The sequence below is a fragment of the Alosa pseudoharengus genome, unplaced genomic scaffold (assembly GCF_046254945.1).
Source record: "Alosa pseudoharengus isolate Yale_2024_CS ecotype anadromous, Long Island Sound unplaced genomic scaffold, YU_APseudo_1.1 YU_APseudo_1.1_scf_23, whole genome shotgun sequence".
Classification (NCBI taxonomy): Eukaryota; Metazoa; Chordata; class Actinopteri; order Clupeiformes; family Clupeidae; genus Alosa; species Alosa pseudoharengus.
In genome coordinates, this window is record NW_027468685.1 from 11,906,635 (window position 1) to 11,931,604 (window position 24,970).

General features: G+C 40.1%; 1 protein-coding gene across 1 annotated transcript; it reads left to right on the top strand.

Annotated features, from left to right (window-relative positions):
• The first annotated feature begins 2,836 nt into the window (after window positions 1-2,836).
• On the top strand, window positions 2,837-24,967 carry LOC143140737 (uncharacterized). The gene is made up of 7 exons (XM_076301812.1): window positions 2,837-3,000; window positions 3,679-3,749; window positions 6,571-6,819; window positions 7,876-12,089; window positions 13,266-23,538; window positions 23,635-24,895; window positions 24,964-24,967. The coding sequence occupies exons 2-7, from the start codon at window positions 3,728-3,730 to the stop codon at window positions 24,965-24,967; spliced, it is 16,023 nt and encodes a 5,340-aa protein (XP_076157927.1). The 5' UTR covers window positions 2,837-3,000; window positions 3,679-3,727.
• Window positions 24,968-24,970: the final 3 nt, after the last annotated feature.

Below are 24,970 nucleotides of genomic sequence, written 5' to 3' on the forward strand. Positions count from 1 at the left end.
CACAATAAATATCCTAAGAGTTCATTGTTGATAACATCAATGATTTTCAGTAGGCTATAGTTTTTTATCGCACAGATGGGATATTGATTCAGAAACACACCACAGATTTTGTGTGGAGCGCTCTAAATTTTCTGAACAGCTACATCTCTGAACAATATTCGCTGAATCAATATTCCATCTGTGCTATATTGATTGCAGGCACAGATGGCTTTTGCCTAAAACCAAGTAGCCTACCCCTTGCTCCTTGATTAACCCCTTCACCTGGCTGCAGTGTGCAGATCGGGACTGGGCTCAATATGGGCGGAGCTTTACATTAAGCACAGCCCACACTGACTCACAGTGTTTGATTTCCCCCCTGGGCACAGACGTGAAAAGGGCCCCCCTGCCCGCCTCAGAAAGTTGATAACTCAGCTATGTAGGGTGGTCCTCTTCAGGGGCATGCCGCGTTTTGTGGAAAGAAATTGACAGAGTGAGACTTACAAATATGGCATAACTATCATCAGATTCAAGGCATCTTCCTGTGAAAAAACATGGCAATTACAAAGCATGATTATCACACAAAGCATAACATGTGTTATTTGACTGAGGGGCCCCATTCAGATATCAGGAGTGAATAACATATAACCCATGGTATATGATTGAGGGACCCTAATAAGACATATTACAACATGTGTTATTTGACTGAGATATCAGATAGTAGCGACTTCACAAAGAGTCTTAGGCTTAAGGGCCACCTGAGCCATTGGGCCCATGGCCTGGGCCTGGTAGGCCCGTTCAGTAACCTATCCATGTACCCGCAGGACTCAACACTTCATTTGAGTTGTTGACCCATCAAGTCTGGAAGTTTTTGAAACATCAACACTGCACATTGGCTATTATACAATTTATTTATCTACAGGTCCGATATTCACAAATAGCAGTTCCTAGCAGCCTTTTGCTCAGTTGATTATTATTTTGTCAAATACGGGTTACATTTCATAAATGTATTGGCTAGGCTACGTGTATGTGTAAATGTAACATAGTTACTGGTCAACTCCAGTAAAGAGTTTAGAGAAACATGTAACTTCATCATCATTTTTAATTTATTTTCTTTGCAGTTCAACATAGGCTAAGCATGACATGTACATGTCAAGGGACATTCTTATACTGAACCTAGCAGTTGACACTAGGGATGTAACGGTATGAAAATTTAATCTCACGGTTATAGTGACCAAAATTATCACGGTTTTCGGTATTATCACGGTGTTTTTAAAAGTGTGTTCAATATGTTCAGAAAGCACTGATAGGCCTACAAAAGCTGAAATAGTTTCAAAATGTGTCCCGTTCACTTTTTCATATTAAATTGGCTATGTGCTTATAGCTTAACTTACCCTACCATGACTTGGAGTTTGCTATTTCTGTTATTTGGATCCAATGAGTGAGACCCTAACTGATCGCCAATAGTCATTTTTAACAACCATGTAAAATTTTCTGACAGTGCATCTTCAGCTGTGCTTTATATGCGTTTAGACCAGGTTTTTCTTGGTCAGTGGCATAATGATTTTTAGAGGGTGTAAAATAGCGATTTTTGGATCATGCGCAAGACCACACCTTATGTTGCTAATTACCATACCCCTGGGCGCAAGGTTTAACTCCACCACTGACTGGATGTAAGATAAGCTTTGCGTTGCGCTTCGCGTTGCGCTTTGCGCCACCTTGCGCTGGGTGCACGATAATGATATTCCAGACACATGGCATTTGGAATGTTCTGCAGAAGAACAAGGCATGTGTGTTTCTTTGAAATATAAATTTACTTGCATGGATATTGAGGTCAAATAAACACAAAATAATGTTTGTGTGAGTGCATGCATGTGCATGTTTATGTACCATATTGTGGAATTGGGCAATGTGAAATAGGCTATCTATGGCTTCATTGTGGTATAGTGCAACATCTGTTGTAGGCTGCATTCAACTAATGGGTTTTATTGGGGAATATTGCAGTGTGTGTGTGTGTGTGTGTGCGTGTGCGTGTGCGTGCGCACGCGTGCATGCGTATGTGTGAGTATGTTTCCTGGTTTTATTGGGTGAGACCATTTTGACAACAATTGTAGGACAGTGTGCAATATCTAATATGGACCTAGTGGAATTGTGCAATATTTGATGAAAGGCAGTGTGTGCAATATATATTATTGTAACTGGTCTGGCATTAATATTGTCACTGTGCATCCTTGTGACAATTTTTAATTGAACCTTCTTCGAAAATTGTTGAGAATTAGTAAGGAAACTTGTAAATGTAACAGATGACTGTGAAGGGTATGATAAAGGTGGGCTGAACTCAACGTTGAGCCCCGCCCACATTGAGCCCCGCCCCGATTTTCACACTGCAGCCAGGGGCTCCTCCATGTCAACGGCGATATAGGTTAGTATGCCAGGCAGCAATGCAATGTATGAACAAATGAGGTCGCTATATAGCCTATAACAAATGATCAGAGCCGCATAAATCTCTATGGCTGCTGTCTTTACGGCTCTGAAATTAGTTTGCTGCAACAGCGTCTGCAAATAACGAATTCTAAAAGCTTTAATAATGACAATTGGTTCCCTGCTTGCTTGGCACTTCGTTTTCGACGACTGTGTGCTTGGGTGGCATTTTTGATCAGTCTTCACGATGCCGTGTTCTGTGCAGTGAAATTCTGCCATCTAGTGAGTAGGCCTTGGTAGTGAAGTCGATGTCGTTGTAGGGTCGTTCTGATCCATCCATGCCCACTCGTCAACATGGACTAGCCTATGCCAGACTTATCAGCAAGAACCAGACAGTGTAGAGCCCGTCATATCAAGCAGTCTATGTTCCATAACACAAGTTTGCTCCTGTTCGAATTAGGTGGGTTCTGTGGGTGTGTACCTATAAGATAGTATAGAAGCTGTTTGTCGCATGGTTATAGTTCTTTCTGCTTATTCGGACCTGTAGCCTTCATGAACACAGCTGCACAATGTATGAAACTACTTCGATGGTAACTTCACAAGGTATGTCGTCAATAAGTAGGCCTAGCTTGTAGCCTAAGGTTAGAATGGATGATGCTATTCATTTTCATAATTCTAGGCTACTTCAGTTAACTTTTTTTTGGCAGTAGGTCTAATTTGTTAACCACATAACCTGTAGGCTAACTTTTATTAGGTTAGGCCTACATAAGAAACAGCTATCCATGGCCTTCGCCTAGTTTATAGGATGTTAATTTCCATACACTCTGGGAACATTACAATCTTATTTATGTCCTCTAGATAGCCCAGAGTTAGGCTACATCCTACACTTGTGGCCTATTGAATAGGATCTGCTTATCCATTAGGATTCAGCACATATTTTATATTTATGGCTTTATCTTCAGAATAGCCTGTTTAATGCGATGTTAAGACTGGCATGTAAGGCTGACAGGTTTGGTGTCTGTGGGTTGGGTGCTGAAGGGAGTTCCTTCATCTGATCAAGTAGCCTAGTGTCCTGTCATGAAACCTAGAATTTCTGTTTAAATGTACAGATAGTTTAATTCATTTTATTTAACCATAAACCATTACACTATTGAATTTTCATATTTTACTTATTTCTCTGTGTATGTATTGTTTCTGTATGTATTTATTGTATTTATCTCAATTCTTGTAATTGTTATTATTGCTTTGTTTTTGGTCTTATGTGAGTGTATATCTCCATAGGCCAGTAGTTCCCCTTGGAACCTGCCAAGAGAGGAGCCTTATCACAGCAATGGCAGAATCAAATGATTATGGTAGGCTTAAGTCTTTCATGTGAAGGGCATAGCTACAACCGATTGAATGCATTCACATTGGAAACTACATAATATAATCTTAATAATCTTTGTTAAAGGTTTTGCTGGCTTACTAGTTCATTCACTTTCATCCATTTATGGGTTTCAAACACAACTCTCCCCTCTACCATGCAAGAACGTGGTTCATTGTAATCTGCCAAGGTCCTCATACAGGTGGTTTCTTCACAAAACAAATCTATTCAGATAGCTAAGTATTGAAGGAAGTTGCGTATTGTTCATATTGAGTGATTTTTAGTTTGCCAGTTTGGCCTCACTAGCCAGTTTTATTGTGCTGCTCCCATAAGTGTAACCTTTCTCCCTCTCTTTGATCTGTCTCGATTTCAATTAATGGCAACGCCTTTGTATATAAAATTGTGCAATATTCATGGGGATAAGAGATGTCTTTATGCCGCATGACTTGTCTAAAAGAGATGCGACAAATTGCTGCCTCACTGCTTGTGTTCACATACAAGCAGTCAACTGCTCTAGCAGGCTTTAAACACAAGTGGACGCTTTGTAGACTTGTCCTTTACTTTAAATAGACACCAATAGACACTAGACAACAATTTGATCATGGTGTAGGCTGTTTGATTGATATTGATATTGGATTGGTAGCCTACTGCTAATCAATGGGAACAAACAAATATTTTCAGCTCCCATCTTTATGTTCCATAACATGACTATTCTTCCATGAAACTAGATGTAGGCTACCGCAAAGAAGTACAAAGTATGACCGTTGCTCAGTCCTGCACATTCTCTCCACAAAAATAAATCACGCTTGTCAATTTGTCTCCATCTATACTCTTGCAACTTTTGTGTATGTAAATGAATGTGTGCATGAATGCGTTTGTGTGTGCTTCTCTGTGTGTGAGTTTTTGCTTGTAAGTATGTGTGGGGGTAATGGGGGGGGGGGGGGGGGGGGGTGTGTGTGTGTGTGTGTGTGTGTGTGTGTGTGTGTGTGTGTGTGTGTGTGTGTGTGTGTGCTTGTGTCTGCTTGCCTGCATATGTGTGTGTGTGTTTTATGTGTCTGTGCGTGTGTGGGTGGGAGTAATGGGGTGTGTGTGTGTTTATGTGTTTGTATGTGTGTGCCTGCTTCCCTGCATGTGTTGTGTGTGTGTGTGTGTTTTATGTGTCTGTGTGTGTGTGTGTGTGTGGGAATAATGGTGTGTGTGTGTATGTGTGTGTGTGTTTATGTGTTTGTATGAATGTGCCTGCTTGCCTGCGTGTTGTGGGTGTGTTTATGTGTGGTGTGCATGCCTGTGTGTGTGTGAGTGGTTATGGGAGGGGTTGAGATGGCCCCTTTACACCAACATACAAAAACAAATTGGTCCTCCTGGGCTCTATGGTTCTCGAGATATTCACAGAAAACGGTCCGCCCTACCCACATTTCGGGGGGTCTGGTGCGACAGATCAAAACGAAAATCAATGGTTCTATTTCATCCTGGTGGGGCTACTTGCCTACCAAGTTTCGTACAGCCCGGTCTTTCAGTGTCCCTTCGTTGACATAAAATTACTTGCCAAACTCAGGGCCATAATGTTGAAAAGCGCTTCTAATTACTCAACTTACTTATGCTTGATAGTCCCTGCATTGTGTTAATGAAATAGCAAATATTGGTATCATCGCTTGTTCTCACTGAGTGGTTGCGGTTTCAAATTACAGTCTCTAATCTCGGTAAGCAAACCTAATAGAGAACCAAATGAGCAAACCTGAAAAATGCATTGTTCACACTTTTTGTACACTGTGAAATATTATGTTCATACAGTGAAAGTCATATTGTGAAGTAGTTTGGTATGTCATTTCAGATCAATCCATTTTTCAGCATAAATAATTTGGATGAGGAATCCTATGCAAGTTTTTTTCCTTCATATAACAGCTTCAAAGTTATTTTGATGGTAAACAAACTTATAATAGGGAGAATTGCACACCTAGCAGTGCCCCGCAAGCAGAGAACCAACCTTGCAATTTGGCTGTTGGTGCCCCACTGACATATCGCGAGAATTGTGAAATTTTACCTGGTCAGTAGACATGGCTCTTTAGAGCAGTGTTTTTCAACCTTTTTTGTGCCACGGCACACTTTTGACACTTAAAATGTCCCACGGCACACTAACACACTAATCCTGTGTGAAGAAAAAATAAACATACCATAGCCTAAAATTTCAAATAATACACAGATATGGCCTTATTATGGCTTCTATGCAAGACCTGCTCAATATAACAATCGCCCTCTGTTTCATTTGTAGGTGACTATATCTAATTTAATTGTTGTTTTGAACTGGATATGTGATGATTCTGTGAATACTGGATATGGGGCCCCCGTTGTACAATGCCTGCATACCACAAATAGTGCAATCATACAATCAATGAGAGTATGTGGTTATAAATTCTTTGATGCAACAGTTGCTTTTCTGGACCAGTGAGTGACATTTGGGTAATTTTCTGCGGCACATCTGATGATCTCTAATCCCCCGGCACAGTGGTTGAAAAACACTGCTTTAGAGATTGTCTTTGCCTGTTGCTAGTCCTTCGGCTCCATATGCACATATACTGGTGTCCAAGGGCTCAACTCATGATATACAAAATATAAACATTCTGTGACTCTAAGGGAAGCCTATTAAAATGAAATACACACATTCCCATATTCACATTCAAATTCAACAACAAGGCATCCAAGTTGAAAATGAGAGTATCTGGTTATACGAACATAATTTCCTGATACAGTGAAAACTGCTCAAATAGACTACCCCTACCCTCCTCTTATCCTCTGACACTATTTTCCACCAGCTGGTGAGTTCCTGGAGGAGTTCAGGGAGCAAATCATCTCTCAGGTGCAGCATGTTGGGCTGATAGCAAATGCTGTGATCTCACAGCAGCTGGTCCCGGAGGAGGCAGCGTTCGATGTGCAGACTGCTCAGACCCCCCAAGAGGTACTAAAAAGACTGTTTAAGGCTCTGGAGACAGCACAACCACAAAGCAGAGAGTCCTTTCTCCTGATACTGAGGCTACATGAACCTAAACTCATGGAGGAACTGGGTGAGTTCATTCCCAAGACATTTTTTATACTTGCTTTCTTCATGGCACAGCAATGTGACATCTGAGATTGTGAAATCATTTCATTTCCTAAATAGAAGGAATTCACCATATTATAGACAAACTTTTATATTATAGACCAGGGGTGTCAAACATAAGGCCTGGGGGCCAGATCAGGCCCGCCAGCAGGTTTCATACGGCCCCCCAGATGTTTTGGATAGGAAGGGAAAATTAGAAAAAAGATATCCACATCCAGTTGTTTTCAACAATGTGTAATAAGCAATATCTCTATGATAATTGATAAATGTATTAAAACCTAGCACTACAAACCATCCTCAGGACTGAAGAAGCAGAAAAACTAAGATTGAAGTATTTCAAGAGAGAACGAGCAGAATATGACAGCAGTGCATTATTTGTATTTGTTTGCTCGCTCATAAATGATATCATCACATAACACTCCCCATATACCCATGCAGAAAAATGATAATGACCATGACAATGATGGCCCCCCACGAGGTCTCATTCCAACAAATCCGGCCCACTACCTAATATGAGTTTGACACACCTGCTATAGACTATTATACCATGGTCTAGGTTGAAAAGGGTGTCGTTTAAAAAGTGATATACTACACCTATGAAGTAGATCTGGTAAAAAAAAGTTTAATTGCCGTTTCATATCAATGCTTATGAATGGTAACTATAACAACGATAGTAGGGCGACGGTTGAGCCTGGAGGCAGGCTTCGCAACAATGGAATCAACTGTAAACAGCTGAAAAAAACTAACGATTTTAGCTCTAAAACTCATTTAGTATTAATAATTGATTTCATATTTATTTATTTCGTAAGTGACCATGGTATAAACGGGATAATGCCCTTCGATGCGTCCATTATCAGAAATAAATGGACTTCACGGCCGCTTCGCGTCGGATGGTTCACGCCTCCGCGTCGTCCATTTATTTCTGATAATGGATACCTCGTCGGGCATTATCCGTTACTTATAGACATCTCAAAATTCAACAAAAATTTTATTATTACACTATGAACTGTTTTCCCTACAGAAAGGAGACACCAGAACAGCAAGAGCACTCAAACAGATGTGGCACAGGGGCCTGTTGAGAGGAGAGAGGAGAGTGGAGCATGGCGAAAAGATGACACCCAGTCCAAGAGGGAATCCTTAAAACGCAGAAGACAGGAAACCATGCAAGCCATTGAGAAAATAGAGAGACTCTGGGAGGGCACGAAAAGAGAGCGAGGAGAAGTAGACGGCATGAAAGAGAAGATTCAGAGGCAGCAGGGGGAAATCACTCAGCTTTTGGAGGAGAAACAACAAAATGAGAGAACTATCGATCAGCTGAGAGTTCAGCTACAACATGCCAGGGAGCGAATGTCACAGAGTGGGGAGGATGCAGACAGAGAGAGAGAGGGAATGGAACAGATGAGGGCTGACATCCAGACAGAGAGAGAGATGCTAGAGCACAGACGTGAGGACATCTTTCGTGAGCGGCAAGAGCTGGAGCTGATAAGATATGAGACACTAAGAGCAAAGGAGGAGACACAGAGAAACCAACAGATCACTAGACTGGAGAAAGAGAAGATGGATCAGATGAAGAGTGACATCCAAGGTCAGATTTACGAAATAGAAAAACAAATTGAAGAGACAAAACAAGCTAAAGAAAGCATGGAACGGATGAAAGCTGAGGTACAAAGTGAAAAAGATGACTTAGAGAAAAAGAGACATGACATAAAGAAGCAGAAAGAGCAATTCGAACAGATAAAAAATGAAATTAATACAGTTAAGGAAGAGATGGAGATGCGATGGCGAGAAGCAGAGAAAGATGAGCAGGAACAGCGAGTGCTCATTCAACAGGAGAAAGATCAACTATTGAGTTTGCAGGCTGAATTGGAAATAGCAAAGGAGGAGATTGAAAATAACAAAGAGAAAACCAGTCAAGAGAGAGAGAGACTACACAGTCTGCAAACAAATTTACATCTAGAAAAGGATTTAATTGACAAGAGAAAATCTGAGGTCTCCAGAAAAGAGAAGGATTTGGAGAAGGTAAGATGGGAGTTAGAAACAGCACAGGAGGAGCTAGAGAGAGAAAAAGAAGAAGTAAGTAAGGAGAGAGAAAAGCTAGACTGGGCAAGAATTGACATCCAAAAGAAAACAAAGACCATAGACAGGAGGATAGAGGAGAAAAGACAAGCAAGCCGAAAACTGGAGCAGGTGAGGGCTGAGGTCCAGAGGGCCAAAGACATCCTGGAGAAACAGCGGGATGATGCCCGTAAGGCAAAGGAAGAAATGGAGAAACGAAAGTATGACACAATGAAAGAGGAGATTGAACAGCGAGCTGGAATACAGAGAGAGAGAGATGAAGTGGAGAGGATGAAGGCAGAGGTCCAGAAGGTTAGTGAGATGAACAGGATAAAGGAAGAGAAAGAAAGGCAACAACTGAGACAGTGGAGTGAAGAAGTACAACGGGATAAGGAGACAACTGAAAGAATGAAAGCTGAGATAGAAATAGAAAAAGAAAACATAGAGAGAAGGAGTACTGAGATTCTGAAAGAAAGGCAAGAGCTGGAGGCTATGAGGTATGGTCTACTAAAGGACAGTGAAGAGACAGAGCAGAGCCGCGAGATTATAAAAAGAGAGAAAGAGCGAATGGAGAAAATGAAAGCTCACATACAGCTTCAGATTGATGATATTGAGCATAAAATTGAAGAAACAAAACAAACAAAGGACCAAATGGACCTCATGAAAGCAGAGATCCAGAGAGAAAAAGATGAAATGGAAACCCAAAGGGAGAAGAATAAGGTGGAAAAAGAACATTATGAGTCAATAAAGTCTGAAATCATTCAGCTAAAAGATGAAATGGAAAGAAAATGGTCTGAGACAGAGAAGGAAGAAATGGAACAGAGAACAAGAACCCAACAAGAACAAAAAAATCTGGACCAACTAAAGGAGGAGATTCAAAAAGAAAAAGATAACATTGAAATGAACAGGGAAGAAATGAGACAAGAGAAAGAGCTGATTGAACAAATGAAAGCTTTCTTAAAAGGGGAGAAAGACTCTTTGAAGAAAAGAACAGAGGATGTAAAGAAAAGGGAAGAACAGTTAAAGCAAGAACTTGATGCACAGAACGAAGATATCCAAAGCAGAGTGACCAATGTACAAAAAGAGAGGGATGAAATCAACCAAATGAGACAAGAACTGAAACAACAGATGAGAGAGCTTGAGAAAAGGGTTTCTGAAGCATCAAGGGTCCACAAAGAGGCAGAAGAGATAAAGGAAACAGTAAAGGAAGCTGAGAGCACCCTGGAACAACAGCGAATGGAGACTGTTAAAGGAAGAGAGGAGATGGAGAAAAGGAGGTATGAGGTGGCGATGGAGGAGTTGGAGAAACGAGCAGAGCTGCAAAGAGAGAAAGAAGAACTGGAAAACATGAGGACAGAAATACTTAGATTACAACAGGACCAGGAGAGAGTGAAATATGCTGATGAAAGACAGCTCTTACAGAGCATGCTGCAAGAAAACAAGCAAGAAAAAGAAACGATTGAACCGTTGAAAGTTGCTATGCAGAGGGAGAGAGATGATCTTGATAAGGTAAAAAGGGAATCAGAGAAAGAATGGGATAGGCTGGAGCAGGTACGTGAGGAAACCGTTAGACTCAAGGAGGAGCTGGATAAGAGTAGGTATGATGGCATTAGAGAAGAGGTACAACAGAAGGCACAACACCAGAAAGAGAGAGAGGATATAGAAAGAGCCACAAATGCAGTGGTGAGAGAGAGAGAAATGATTGAGCACACCAGAGAGACAGTAACGCTGGAGAGGCTAGAACAAATAAGGACAGAACTGGAGGAACAGAAAGAGGATATTAAGAGAACATTGAGAGAAACAAGACAGGAGGAGGAACGACTGCAACAGATGAGAGTCGAGCTTGAGAACCAAAGGGAGAATCTGGAAAGAATGAGAGAGGAAACGCGTAAAGAGGCAGAGCCATATGAGCGGGTAAAACAAGAAATAGACAGAGTCAGAGCAGAGATTGAGAGAATGTGGGATGAGACTGAGAGAGAGGAAAGGGAGGAGAGAGAAAAGTTACAGGTAGAAAAAGAAGAGGTGAACAAGAGAGTGGAAGAGATGAAGAGAGAAATGCACCAGATCCAGGGCATGAAGGATGACTTAAAGAAGCAGAAACATGAGACTGAAGCCAAGATGGAAAGAATCCAAAGAGAGATGGAGCATCTTGAGAGGATGAGAGCTGATATACAGAGACAGAAAGAGGAGGTGGAGAGTAAAATGGCAGAGACAAAAATGGAGAAGAACGAGCTGGAGAGGATACGCTCAGACATCTTGAAACAGAGAGAGGAGGTAGAGATCAAGATGCAACAGGCCCAAATGGAGATGGAGGAAATGAGGAGACAGAGGGATGAGATCCAGAAACAGCGAGAGGAGCTAGAGGACAAAATGCAAAAGACTAAACGAGACATGGCAGAGATGGAGTATATGACTGCTGAGATGGAGAGAAAGAGGAAAGAGCTAGAGCAGAGACTGAGGAAAACCAGGAGAAAGAGAGATGAGATGGAACAGATGAAAGTGGAGATAGAGAAGGCAAAGGATGAATTTCAACTCAAAAGGGAAGAGACAGAGAAAGAGAAACGAGATATGGAGAGGTTTATGGCTGAACTGCAAAGAGCCAGAGATGAATTTGACAGCAAGGCAGAGTTTAGTGATAGAGACCCAGAGGAACAGGATAAAATCAACACAGAAATCTTCCGACTGATTCAGGAAATGGAGAAAACCCGAGAAATGGTTTGGAGAACAAAAATGGACGTGCAGAGTAAAATGGAAGTGTGTCATATAGACATCAGCGACAGAGAGCTTATGAACACTGAGCTGCAAAGACTGATTCAAGAGATAGAGCACATCCGTGAGTTGCTGAAAAGAATTAAACTAGAAACTGACCAAAGTGCATATGCCATTAAGAGAGAGAGGGATGAGCTGAAAATGGTAAGGCTAGAGATACAAAGAAAGAGAAGAGACCTGGACCAGAGACTTGAAAGAACCCTGAGAGCGAGAGATGAGCTGGAAATTTTGAAATTGAAGCTAGCACAACAGCGGAATGAGGTGGAAGAACGGCTGAGAGAGTGTGAGATTGAAACAAAGAAGGTAGAGACCAAGAGAGAGGATATGCAACGAGACTCAGAAGCCATACAACAGGCCCAAGAAGAGAAAGAGAAGCTGCAGTTGGACCTCGAAGACCTGAACAAACAGAAGGTATACATGTTTAGATTTGTAAGTCTACGGGCCCTATTTTCGCAATCGTAAACCCAGCGCAAAGCGTATTATTATCCCGACGCAAAGCTTTTTCCTATCTTACGCTCGGATTTCTCGCCATGCGCTTCACTTTTATTGAACAATGCGCCCAGGGGTGTGGCAATTAACAACATAAGGTGTGGTCTGGCGCATGAAAAATTGCTATCTTACACCATCTAAAAAGCAGTAGTAATCCTTTAGAGCAGTAATCCTTTACAGCCTGAGTGTGCCATATTAGAAACATTGGATATTAGGAACATATAAATAATATACATACAAAACATAGAAACAATATATACCCACATGTTAATTAAGTCAAAAAAGAATTTTACAGCTGGTATTACTAGGATGTTAAAACATAAACTAAACAAAATGATATAACAAGATTTGCTGCACCCCAGTAAACACAAATTTAGTCTCTTATGTAATTGTTTGTAAAGCGATACTAGTTGTGGACTATGGTTTGGATTTAAGAAAAACACCACTTTAAACCAGACAGCTCCCTACAGGGTGCCTGAAAAATATATGGAAAGAATACAAACTCTTTTATTAACATTTAGTTTAAGAACTGCAAGAGAAAATTTGCCACTGAAATGTTTCTACTGAGGCTATGTTCACATGCATCTTTTTTTGACGAGAAATTTTTTTTCACAGGTCGTTTCAATTACCAAAACTGCTGGCAGCAAGAAGTAGTTGAGGATGTCTTTTATTGTAATATAATACTAATGTAGTGATAATGATAGCTAATAAGCTAGTTTTTAGCAATGTAATAAACACATACACTGACCAGAAATTTGGGCGCATGTCCAGTTTTACTCCACAAATGAATATTTGTAATGCCATTTGACTGTCATATAGCTGACTATGCTCAAAGTCAATCGTAATAAGCTTCTCCACTATTAACAAAGATTCCAGAGTGCTCTGCTCTAAAATGTTTGAGCACTAGGCTATATGGACGTCTCATTGTAAAAGTTTTAAAAAGCGCTTAGGACTTCTTTAAAAAAACGCGGTCTACTCCGTGAACACAGCCCTACTTTTTAAAATGCAATCAGTCCTTTTTCATCTGTGTATATACACAAATAGTTCATTATTCATATATTTCTTTAAATTATGTATTATTTTTCTGTCTCTTCAAAGGAAATACTAAAGGCTGAGATTATGCAACTCAGACATGCACCTGAACGGGAAATGAAAGACGACAAAGACTTGGATGACTCCGGGATGGGAGATGAGCTAGAAAAACATCAGTTCTCAATCAGTATGTCTGAGATGGAGGAACAGCAAAATTACATACAGCAACAGAAAAAGATACTCCAAACACAGAGATGTGAACTAGAGGAAATAAAGCTTGAGATAGACAGAGAGAAAGACAATATAGAAAAAATGAAGGACAGGATCAAAGATGAAAACAGCAGGTTGGAAACAATGACAAAACAGCTCAACAAAGAGATAGAAAAGGTTGACCATATGAATTTGGACTCATTCAGAATGAAGCAAGAGCTTGAACTGATGCATGCCGAGATTCAAAGAAAGCAAGAAAATGTTCAGCGCAGCCAAGCTCAACTTGATAAAGACAAAATAGTTCTGGGGGAAAAGAAACTAGAACTGCTAAAAGAAAAAGAAGACAATGAGAGAGATGCCAAAAAGATCAGAGAAGATCTAGACATAGTTAAAGTAGAGATAGAAAGACAAAGACAAGAAATACTAAACGATAGGGAACAGCTTGAGAAACAGAAGAGTGAATTACTAACTGAAAATGTAGAGATCCAAAAGAAAACCACAAAATTGGAAATAATCTCAAATGAAATGAAAAGAGAAAAGAGGGAAATAGAGGAACAAGCAGGGCAACTTACAAAACAAAAGGAAGACTTTGATGAAGAAATTAAAAAACAGACTAAAGAATTGAATGAGAGCAGAAATGAACTTGAACAAAAATGGAAAGATTTAGAAAAAGTGAAGGAATTTCTGCAGGCTGAAATACAACAACAAAGACAAGATGCTCAGAAACTCTTGGAGGACACAATAAAAGCAGAAAAACTGAAGAAAGAACAAATTCAGAAAGAAATGGAGGAACTAAAAAACAAAATGGCTGACATGGAAAAAAATAGGGCTGATCTCCAGAGAGAAAAAATGGAGGTAAAGATGAAACATGATGAAATTGAGGTAAGGATGGAAAAAGTGAAAATTGATATACAAATACTAGAGGAAAAGGAAACTAACATAAAAAGGCAGAAAGAAGAACTTGAAAAAAGAATGGTGCAGACAAAGAGGGAAAAACAGCACATAGAGAAAGAAAAAAATGACTTATCCGGACAAAGGGAGGAAACAGAAGCTAAATTAAAACTCTTGAAAAAAGAAATGGAAAAAGTTAAAAGCATTGAAAATGACATTCAGAAACAGAGAGAAGATGTAGATGACAAAATACAGAAGATGAAAAGGGAGATGAGAGAAATGGAACTCACTAAAGCTGAGCTGGAGGCCGAGAGAAGGCAACTGGAGCACACCATCAGAAGAAACACCAGAAAACTTAATGAGATGGAACAATCAAAGACAAAAATACAACAGGCTAAAGAAGAACTAGATGCAGTTATGGAGAGGATAACACTGGAAAGGAAAGAGCTAAAAGAGATGAAATCTATTTTAGAAACCCAGTTTCAGAAAGACAGAAAGGAGATTAAAAGGATTGAGAAGGAGCTTGACCAGAAAATCAACTTTTTTGAAACTACACACAACAAACTTAGAGAAAATGAATATGCACTTAAAATACAAATACAAACTCTGGAGAAAACTAGGGAAGATGTAGAATGTGAAAGAGGTAAAATGGCAAAAGTGATTCAAGAACAAAGCGATATCCTTGGAAATGAAAGGCAAATGCTTAACAAAGCAATAGAAGAGATACAACAACAAAGGGAAGAAATCAAACAGGAGAGGGAGGAAATAGACATGAGAAGAGTACAGATGGAGGAAATTCAGAAAGAGATAGAAACAAACAGAAAAGAAAGGCATGATGTTCTCGAAAATAGGATTACAGAGTTTAATCAAAGGATGGAGTTGTTTGAAATTGAGAGCTACAAACTGAGAGAAACTAAAAATGAACTTCAACTCGAAAGACAAACTCTTCAGACATCTAGGGAAGACATGGAAAAGGAAAGAGGTAAAATGTCAGATGAGTTTCAGGAACAGAGAGATATCCTCACAAACGAGTGGCAACAATTGGTCGAGGCTAAAGAAGAGATGAAAAGGGAAAGAATGGAACTGGATCAAGAAAGGAAAGAAATTGGCCTAAGACAAGCTGAAATGGAGCAGCTTCAAATGGAGGTAGTCAAAATGAAAAATGAAGCCCAAGTTGGTCTCGAAGACACGATTAGAGAAGCCTCTATTGAGACTGTGCAACTTGCCAAAGCAAAGGAAGAGGTCGACACAAAAATGGATGAAATTAAGGTTGAAATGGACACCCTTCAGAAACTTAAAGATGAGTTGAAAAGGGATAGAGAAGAACTTGATAGAAATATGGAGCAGACAAAGATTGAGATTGACCATCTTCAGACAGTCAAATCCGATATTCAAAGACAGAAAGAAGAGCTTGAAAAGGCAATGTTTGACACAAAGGTTGAAAAGGAAGAACTGGAGACGCTAAAATCTGACATCTTAAAACAGAAGGAGGACACTGAGGCAAAACTAGTGACGCTGCAGCAAGAGATGGAGGAAATGGGAGCCTTGAGGGAAGACATGAAGAAGCAGAAGGATGAACTGGACGACAGGATGCAGAAGATGAAACGAGAGATGGGAGAGATGGAACTCACAAAATCTGAGTTAGAGGCCAAAAGAAGAGAGCTGGAGCACACCATCAGAAGAAACACCAGGAAACTAAATGACATGGAAAAATCAAAGACTGACATACAACAAGCTAAAGAGGAGGTGGATAATGCAATGAGGAAAATCACCCTTGAGAAGGAAGAATTAAATGAAATGAAAGTGGTTTTGCAAAGCAAGTTTGAGGATGATAAAAATGAGCTTCAAAGGATGGAAAGGGAGCTTCATCAAAGGATGGAGTTGTTTGAAATTGAGAACAAAAAACTGAGAGAAGACACAATTAGAGAAGCCTCTATTGAGACTGTACAACTTGCCAAAGCAAAGGAAGAGCTCGACACAAAAATGGATGAAATTAAGGTTGAAATGGACACCCTTCAGAAACTTAAAGATGAGTTGAAAAGGGAAAGAGAAGAACTTGATAGAAATATGGAGCAGACAAAGATTGAGATTGACCATCTTCAGACAGTCAAATCCGATATTCAAAGACAGAAAGAAGAACTTGAAAAGGCAATGTTTGACACAAAGGTTGAAAAGGAAGAACTGGAGACGCTAAAATCTGACATCTTAAAACAGAAGGAGGACACTGAGGTAAAACTAGTGACGCTGCAGCAAGAGATGGAGGAAATGGGAGCCTTGAGGGAAGACATGAAGAAGCAGAAGGATGAACTGGACGACAGGATGCAGAAGATGAAACGAGAGATGGGAGAGATGGAACTCACAAAATCTGAGCTAGAGGCCAAAAGAAGAGAGCTGGAGCACACCATCAGAAGAAACACCAGGAAACTAAATGACATGGAAAAATCAAAGACTGACATACAACAAGCTAAAGAGGAGGTGGATAATGCAATGAGGAAAATCACCCTTGAGAAGGAAGAATTAAATGAAATGAAAGTGGTTTTGCAAAGCAAGTTTGAGGATGATAAAAATGAGCTTCAAAGGATGGAAAGGGAGCTTCATCAAAGGATGGAGTTGTTTGAAATTGAGAACAACAAACTGAGAGAAACTCAAAATCAACTTCAACTCCAAAGACAAACTCTTCAGACATCTAGAGAAGACATGGAAAAGGAAAGAGGTAAAATGTCAGATGAGTTTCAGGAACAGAGAGATATCCTCACAAACGAGTGGCAAAAAATGGTCGAGGCTAAAGAAGAGATGAAAAGGGAAAGAATGGAACTGGATCAAGAAAGGAAAGAAATTGGCCTAAGACAAGTTGAAATGGAGCAGCTTCAAATGGAGGTAGTCAAAATGAAAAATGAAGCCCAAGTTGGTCTCGAAGACACAATTAGAGAAGCCTGTATTGAGACTGTGCAACTTGCCAAAGCAAAGGAAGAGCTCGACACAAAAATGGATGAAATTAAGGTTGAAATGGACACCCTTCAGAAACTTAAAGATGAGTTGAAAAGTGATAGAGAAGAACTTGATAGAAATATGGAGCAGACAAAGATTGAGATTGACCATCTTCAGACAGTCAAATCCGATATTCAAAGACAGAAAGAAGAGCTTGAAAAGGCAATGTTTGACACAAAGGTTGAAAAGCAAGAACTGGAGATGCTAAAATCTGACATCTTGAAAAAAAAGGAGGACACTGAGGCAAAACTAGTGACGCTGCAGCAAGAGATGGAGGAAATGGGAGCCTTGAGGGAAGACATGAAGAAGCAGAAGGATGAACTGGACGACAGGATGCAGAAGATGAAACGAGAGATGGGAGAGATGGAACTCACAAAATCTGAGTTAGAGGCCAAAAGAAGAGAGCTGGAGCACACCATCAGAAGAAACACCAGGAAACTAAATGACATGGAAAAATCAAAGACTGACATACAACAAGCTAAAGAGGAGGTGGATAATGCAATGAGGAAAATCACCCTTGAGAAGGAAGAATTAAATGAAATGAAAGTGGTTTTGCAAAGCAAGTTTGAGGATGATAAAAATGAGCTTCAAAGGATGGAAAGGGAGCTTCATCAAAGGATGGAGTTGTTTGAAATTGAGAACAAAAAACTGAGAGAAGACACAATTAGAGAAGCCTCTATTGAGACTGTACAACTTGCCAAAGCAAAGGAAGAGCTCGACACAAAAATGGATGAAATTAAGGTTGAAATGGACACCCTTCAGAAACTTAAAGATGAGTTGAAAAGGGAAAGAGAAGAACTTGATAGAAATATGGAGCAGACAAAGATTGAGATTGACCATCTTCAGACAGTCAAATCCGATATTCAAAGACAGAAAGAAGAACTTGAAAAGGCAATGTTTGACACAAAGGTTGAAAAGGAAGAACTGGAGACGCTAAAATCTGACATCTTAAAACAGAAGGAGGACACTGAGGTAAAACTAGTGACGCTGCAGCAAGAGATGGAGGAAATGGGAGCCTTGAGGGAAGACATGAAGAAGCAGAAGGATGAACTGGACGACAGGATGCAGAAGATGAAACGAGAGATGGGAGAGATGGAACTCACAAAATCTGAGCTAGAGGCCAAAAGAAGAGAGCTGGAGCACACCATCAGAAGAAACACCAGGAAACTAAATGACATGGAAAAATCAAAGACTGACATACAACAAGCTAAAGAGGAGGTGGATAATGCAATGAGGAAAATCACCCTTGAGAAGGAAGAATTAAATGAAATGAAAGTGGTTTTGCAAAGCAAGTTTGAGGATGATAAAAATGAGCTTCAAAGGATGGAAAGGGAGCTTCATCAAAGGATGGAGTTGTTTGAAATTGAGAACAACAAACTGAGAGAAACTCAAAATCAACTTCAACTCCAAAGACAAACTCTTCAGACATCTAGAGAAGACATGGAAAAGGAAAGAGGTAAAATGTCAGATGAGTTTCAGGAACAGAGAGATATCCTCACAAACGAGTGGCAAAAAATGGTCGAGGCTAAAGAAGAGATGAAAAGGGAAAGAATGGAACTGGATCAAGAAAGGAAAGAAATTGGCCTAAGACAAGTTGAAATGGAGCAGCTTCAAATGGAGGTAGTCAAAATGAAAAATGAAGCCCAAGTTGGTCTCGAAGACACAATTAGAGAAGCCTCTATTGAGACTGTACAACTTGCCAAAGCAAAGGAAGAGCTTGACACAAAAATGGATGAAATTAAGGTTGAAATGGACACCCTTCAGAAACTTAAAGATGAGTTGAAAAGGGATAGAGAAGAACTTGATAGAAATATGGAGCAGACAAAGATTGAGATTGACCATCTTCAGACAGTCAAATCCGATATTCAAAGACAGAAAGAAGAGCTTGAAAAGGCAATGTTTGACACAAAGGTTGAAAAGGAAGAACTGGAGACACTAAAATCTGACATCTTGAAACAGAAGGAGGACACTGAGGCAAAACTAGTGACGCTGCAGCAAGAGATGGAGGAAATGGGAGCCTTGAGGGAAGACATGAAGAAGCAGAAGGATGAACTGGATGACAAGATGCAGAAGATGAAACGAGAGATGGGAGAGATGGAACTCACAAAATCTGAGTTAGAGGCCAAAAGAAGAGAGCTGGAGCACACCATCAGAAGAAACACCAGGAAACTAAATGACATGGAAAAATCAAAGACTGACATACAACAAGCTAAAGAGGAGGTGGATAATGCAATGAGGAAAATCACCATTGAGAAGGAAGAATTAAATGAAATGAAAGTGGTTTTGCAAAGCAAGTTTGAGGATGATAAAAATGAGCTTCAAAGGATGGAAAGGGAGCTTCATCAAAGGATGGAGTTGTTTGAAATTGAGAACAAAAAACTGAGAGAAGACACAATTAGAGAAGCCTCTATTGAGACTGTACAACTTGCCAAAGCAAAGGAAGAGCTCGACACAAAAATGGATGAAATTAAGGTTGAAATGGACACCCTTCAGAAACTTAAAGATGAGTTGAAAAGGGAAAGAGAAGAACTTGATAGAAATATGGAGCAGACAAAGATTGAGATTGACCATCTTCAGACAGTCAAATCCGATATTCAAAGACAGAAAGAAGAACTTGAAAAGGCAATGTTTGACACAAAGGTTGAAAAGGAAGAACTGGAGACGCTAAAATCTGACATCTTGAAACAGAAGGAGGACACTGAGGCAAAACTAGTGACGCTGCAGCAAGAGATGGAGGAAATGGGAGCCTTGAGGGAAGACATGAAGAAGCAGAAGGATGAACTGGATGACAGGATGCAGAAGATGAAACGAGAGATGGGAGAGATGGAACTCACAAAATCTGAGCTAGAGGCCAAAAGAAGAGAGCTGGAGCACACCATCAGAAGAAACACCAGGAAACTAAATGACATGGAAAAATCAAAGACTGACATACAACAAGCTAAAGAGGAGGTGGATAATGCAATGAGGAAAATCACCCTTGAGAAGGAAGAATTAAATGAAATGAAAGTGGTTTTGCAAAGCAAGTTTGAGGATGATAAAAATGAGCTTCAAAGGATGGAAAGGGAGCTTCATCAAAGGATGGAGTTGTTTGAAATTGAGAACAACAAACTGAGAGAAACTCAAAATCAACTTCAACTCCAAAGACAAACTCTTCAGACATCTAGAGAAGACATGGAAAAGGAAAGAGGTAAAATGTCAGATGAGTTTCAGGAACAGAGAGATATCCTCACAAACGAGTGGCAAAAAATGGTCGAGGCTAAAGAAGAGATGAAAAGGGAAAGAATGGAACTGGATCAAGAAAGGAAAGAAATTGGCCTAAGACAAGTTGAAATGGAGCAGCTTCAAATGGAGGTAGTCAAAATGAAAAATGAAGCCCAAGTTGGTCTCGAAGACACAATTAGAGAAGCCTCTATTGAGACTGTGCAACTTGCCAAAGCAAAGGAAGAGCTCGACACAAAAATGGATGAAATTAAGGTTGAAATGGACACCCTTCAGAAACTTAAAAATGAGTTGAAAAGGGATAGAGAAGAACTTGATAGAAATATGGAGCAGACAAAGATTGAGATTGACCATCTTCAGACAGTCAAATCCGATATTCAAAGACAGAAAGAAGAACTTGAAAAGGCAATGTTTGACACAAAGGTTGAAAAGGAAGAACTGGAGACGCTAAAATCTGACATCTTGAAACAGAAGGAGGACACTGAGGCAAAACTAGTGACGCTGCAGCAAGAGATGGAGGAAATGGGAGCCTTGAGGGAAGACATGAAGAAGCAGAAGGATGAACTGGACGACAGGATGCAGAAGATGAAACGAGAGATGGGAGAGATGGAACTCACAAAATCTGAGCTAGAGGCCAAAAGAAGAGAGCTGGAGCACACCATCAGAAGAAACACCAGGAAACTAAATGACATGGAAAAATCAAAGACTGACATACAACAAGCTAAAGAGGAGGTGGATAATGCAATGAGGAAAATCACCCTTGAGAAGGAAGAATTAAATGAAATGAAAGTGGTTTTGCAAAGCCAGTTTGAGGATGATAAAAATGAGCTTCAAAGGATGGAAAGGGAGCTTCATCAAAGGATGGAGTTGTTTGAAATTGAGAACAAAAAACTGAGAGAAGACACAATTAGAGAAGCCTCTATTGAGACTGTACAACTTGCCAAAGCAAAGGAAGAGCTCGACACAAAAATGGATGAAATTAAGGTTGAAATGGACACCCTTCAGAAACTTAAAGATGAGTTGAAAAGGGAAAGAGAAGAACTTGATAGAAATATGGAGCAGACAAAGATTGAGATTGACCATCTTCAGACAGTCAAATCCGATATTCAAAGACAGAAAGAAGAACTTGAAAAGGCAATGTTTGACACAAAGGTTGAAAAGGAAGAACTGGAGACGCTAAAATCTGACATCTTAAAACAGAAGGAGGACACTGAGGTAAAACTAGTGACGCTGCAGCAAGAGATGGAGGAAATGGGAGCCTTGAGGGAAGACATGAAGAAGCAGAAGGATGAACTGGACGACAGGATGCAGAAGATGAAACGAGAGATGGGAGAGATGGAACTCACAAAATCTGAGCTAGAGGCCAAAAGAAGAGAGCTGGAGCACACCATCAGAAGAAACACCAGGAAACTAAATGACATGGAAAAATCAAAGACTGACATACAACAAGCTAAAGAGGAGGTGGATAATGCAATGAGGAAAATCACCCTTGAGAAGGAAGAATTAAATGAAATGAAAGTGGTTTTGCAAAGCAAGTTTGAGGATGATAAAAATGAGCTTCAAAGGATGGAAAGGGAGCTTCATCAAAGGATGGAGTTGTTTGAAATTGAGAACAACAAACTGAGAGAAACTCAAAATCAACTTCAACTCCAAAGACAAACTCTTCAGACATCTAGAGAAGACATGGAAAAGGAAAGAGGTAAAATGTCAGATGAGTTTCAGGAACAGAGAGATATCCTCACAAACGAGTGGCAAAAAATGGTCGAGGCTAAAGAAGAGATGAAAAGGGAAAGAATGGAACTGGATCAAGAAAGGAAAGAAATTGGCCTAAGACAAGTTGAAATGGAGCAGCTTCAAATGGAGGTAGTCAAAATGAAAAATGAAGCCCAAGTTGGTCTCGAAGACACAATTAGAGAAGCCTCTATTGAGACTGTGCAACTTGCCAAAGCAAAGGAAGAGCTCGACACAAAAATGGATGAAATTAAGGTTGAAATGGACACCCTTCAGAAACTTAAAAATGAGTTGAAAAGGGATAGAGAAGAACTTGATAGAAATATGGAGCAGACAAAGATTGAGATTGACCATCTTCAGACAGTCAAATCCGATATTCAAAGACAGAAAGAAGAACTTGAAAAGGCAATGTTTGACACAAAGGTTGAAAAGGAAGAACTGGAGACGCTAAAATCTGACATCTTGAAACAGAAGGAGGACACTGAGGCAAAACTAGTGACGCTGCAGCAAGAGATGGAGGAAATGGGAGCCTTGAGGGAAGACATGAAGAAGCAGAAGGATGAACTGGACGACAGGATGCAGAAGATGAAACGAGAGATGGGAGAGATGGAACTCACAAAATCTGAGCTAGAGGCCAAAAGAAGAGAGCTGGAGCACACCATCAGAAGAAACACCAGGAAACTAAATGACATGGAAAAATCAAAGACTGACATACAACAAGCTAAAGAGGAGGTGGATAATGCAATGAGGAAAATCACCCTTGAGAAGGAAGAATTAAATGAAATGAAAGTGGTTTTGCAAAGCCAGTTTGAGGATGATAAAAATGAGCTTCAAAGGATGGAAAGGGAGCTTCATCAAAGGATGGAGTTGTTTGAAATTGAGAACAACAAACTAAGAGAAACTCAAAATCAACTTCAACTCCAAAGACAAACTCTTCAGACATCTAGAGAAGACATGGAAAAGGAAAGAGGTAAAATGTCAGATGAGTTTCAGGAACAGAGAGATATCCTCACAAACGAGTGGCAACAATTGGTCGAGGCTAAAGAAGAGATGAAAAGGGAAAGAATGGAACTGGATCAAGAAAGGAAAGAAATTGGCCTAAGACAAGTTGAAATGGAGCAGCTTCAAATGGAGGTAGTCAAAATGAAAAATGAAGCCCAAGTTGGTCTCGAAGACACAATTAGAGAAGCCTCTATTGAGACTGTGCAACTTGCCAAAGCAAAGGAAGAGCTCGACACAAAAATGGATGAAATTAAGGTTGAAATGGACACCCTTCAGAAACTTAAAGATGAGTTGAAAAGTGATAGAGAAGAACTTGATAGAAATATGGAGCAGACAAAGATTGAGATTGACCATCTTCAGACAGTCAAATCCGATATTCAAAGACAGAAAGAAGAGCTTGAAAAGGCAATGTTTGACACAAAGGTTGAAAAGGAAGAACTGGAGACACTAAAATCTGACATCTTGAAACAGAAGGAGGACACTGAGGCAAAACTAGTGACGCTGCAGCAAGAGATGGAGGAAATGGGAGCCTTGAGGGAAGACATGAAGAAGCAGAAGGATGAACTGGACGACAGGATGCAGAAGATGAAACGAGAGATGGGAGAGATGGAACTCACAAAATCTGAGCTAGAGGCCAAAAGAAGAGAGCTGGAGCACACCATCAGAAGAAACACCAGGAAACTAAATGACATGGAAAAATCAAAGACTGACATACAACAAGCTAAAGAGGAGGTGGATAATGCAATGAGGAAAATCACCCTTGAGAAGGAAGAATTAAATGAAATGAAAGTGGTTTTGCAAAGCCAGTTTGAGGATGATAAAAATGAGCTTCAAAGGATGGAAAGGGAGCTTCATCATAGGATGGAGTTGTTTGAAATTGAGAACAACAAACTGAGAGAAACTCAAAATCAACTTCAACTCCAAAGACAAACTCTTCAGACATCTAGAGAAGACATGGAAAAGGAAAGAGGTAAAATGTTAGATGAGTTTCAGGAACAGAGAGATATCCTCACAAACGAGTGGCAAAAATTGGTCGAGGCTAAAGAAGAGATGAAAAGGGAAAGAATGGAACTGGATCAAGAAAGGAAAGAAATTGGCCTAAGACAAGCTGAAATGGAGCAGCTTCAAATGGAGGTAGTCAAAATGAAAAATGAAGCCCAAGTTGGTCTCGAAGACACAATTAGTGAAGCCTCTATTGAGACTCTGCAACTTGCCAAAGCAAAGGAAGAGCTCGACACAAAAATGGATGAAATTAAGGTTGAAATGGACACCCTTCAGAAACTTAAAAATGAGTTGAAAAGGGATAGAGAAGAACTTGATAGAAATATGGAGCTGACAAAGATTGAGATTGACCATCTTCAGACAGTCAAATCCGATATTCAAAGACAGAAAGAAGAACTTGAAAAGGCAATGTTTGACACAAAGGTTGAAAAGGAAGAACTGGAGATGCTAAAATCTGACATCTTGAAACAGAAGGAGGACACTGAGGCAAAACTAGTGACGCTGCAGCAAGAGATGGAGGAAATGGGAGCCTTGAGGGAAGACATGAAGAAGCAGAAGGATGAACTGGACGACAGGATGCAGAAGATGAAACGAGAGATGGGAGAGATGGAACTCACAAAATCTGAGCTAGAGGCCAAAAGAAGAGAGCTGGAGCACACCATCAGAAGAAACACCAGGAAACTAAATGACATGGAAAAATCAAAGACTGACATACACCAAGCTAAAGA

Coding starts and splice junctions, on each gene's coding strand:
- LOC143140737 (XM_076301812.1), top strand. CDS start 3,728: ATGGCAGAATCAAATGATTATG. Junction 3,750..6,570: donor GGCAGAATCAAATGATTATG/GTAGGCTTAAGT, acceptor ATTTTCCACCAG/CTGGTGAGTTCCTGGAGGAG. Junction 6,820..7,875: donor TAAACTCATGGAGGAACTGG/GTGAGTTCATTC, acceptor TTTTCCCTACAG/AAAGGAGACACCAGAACAGC.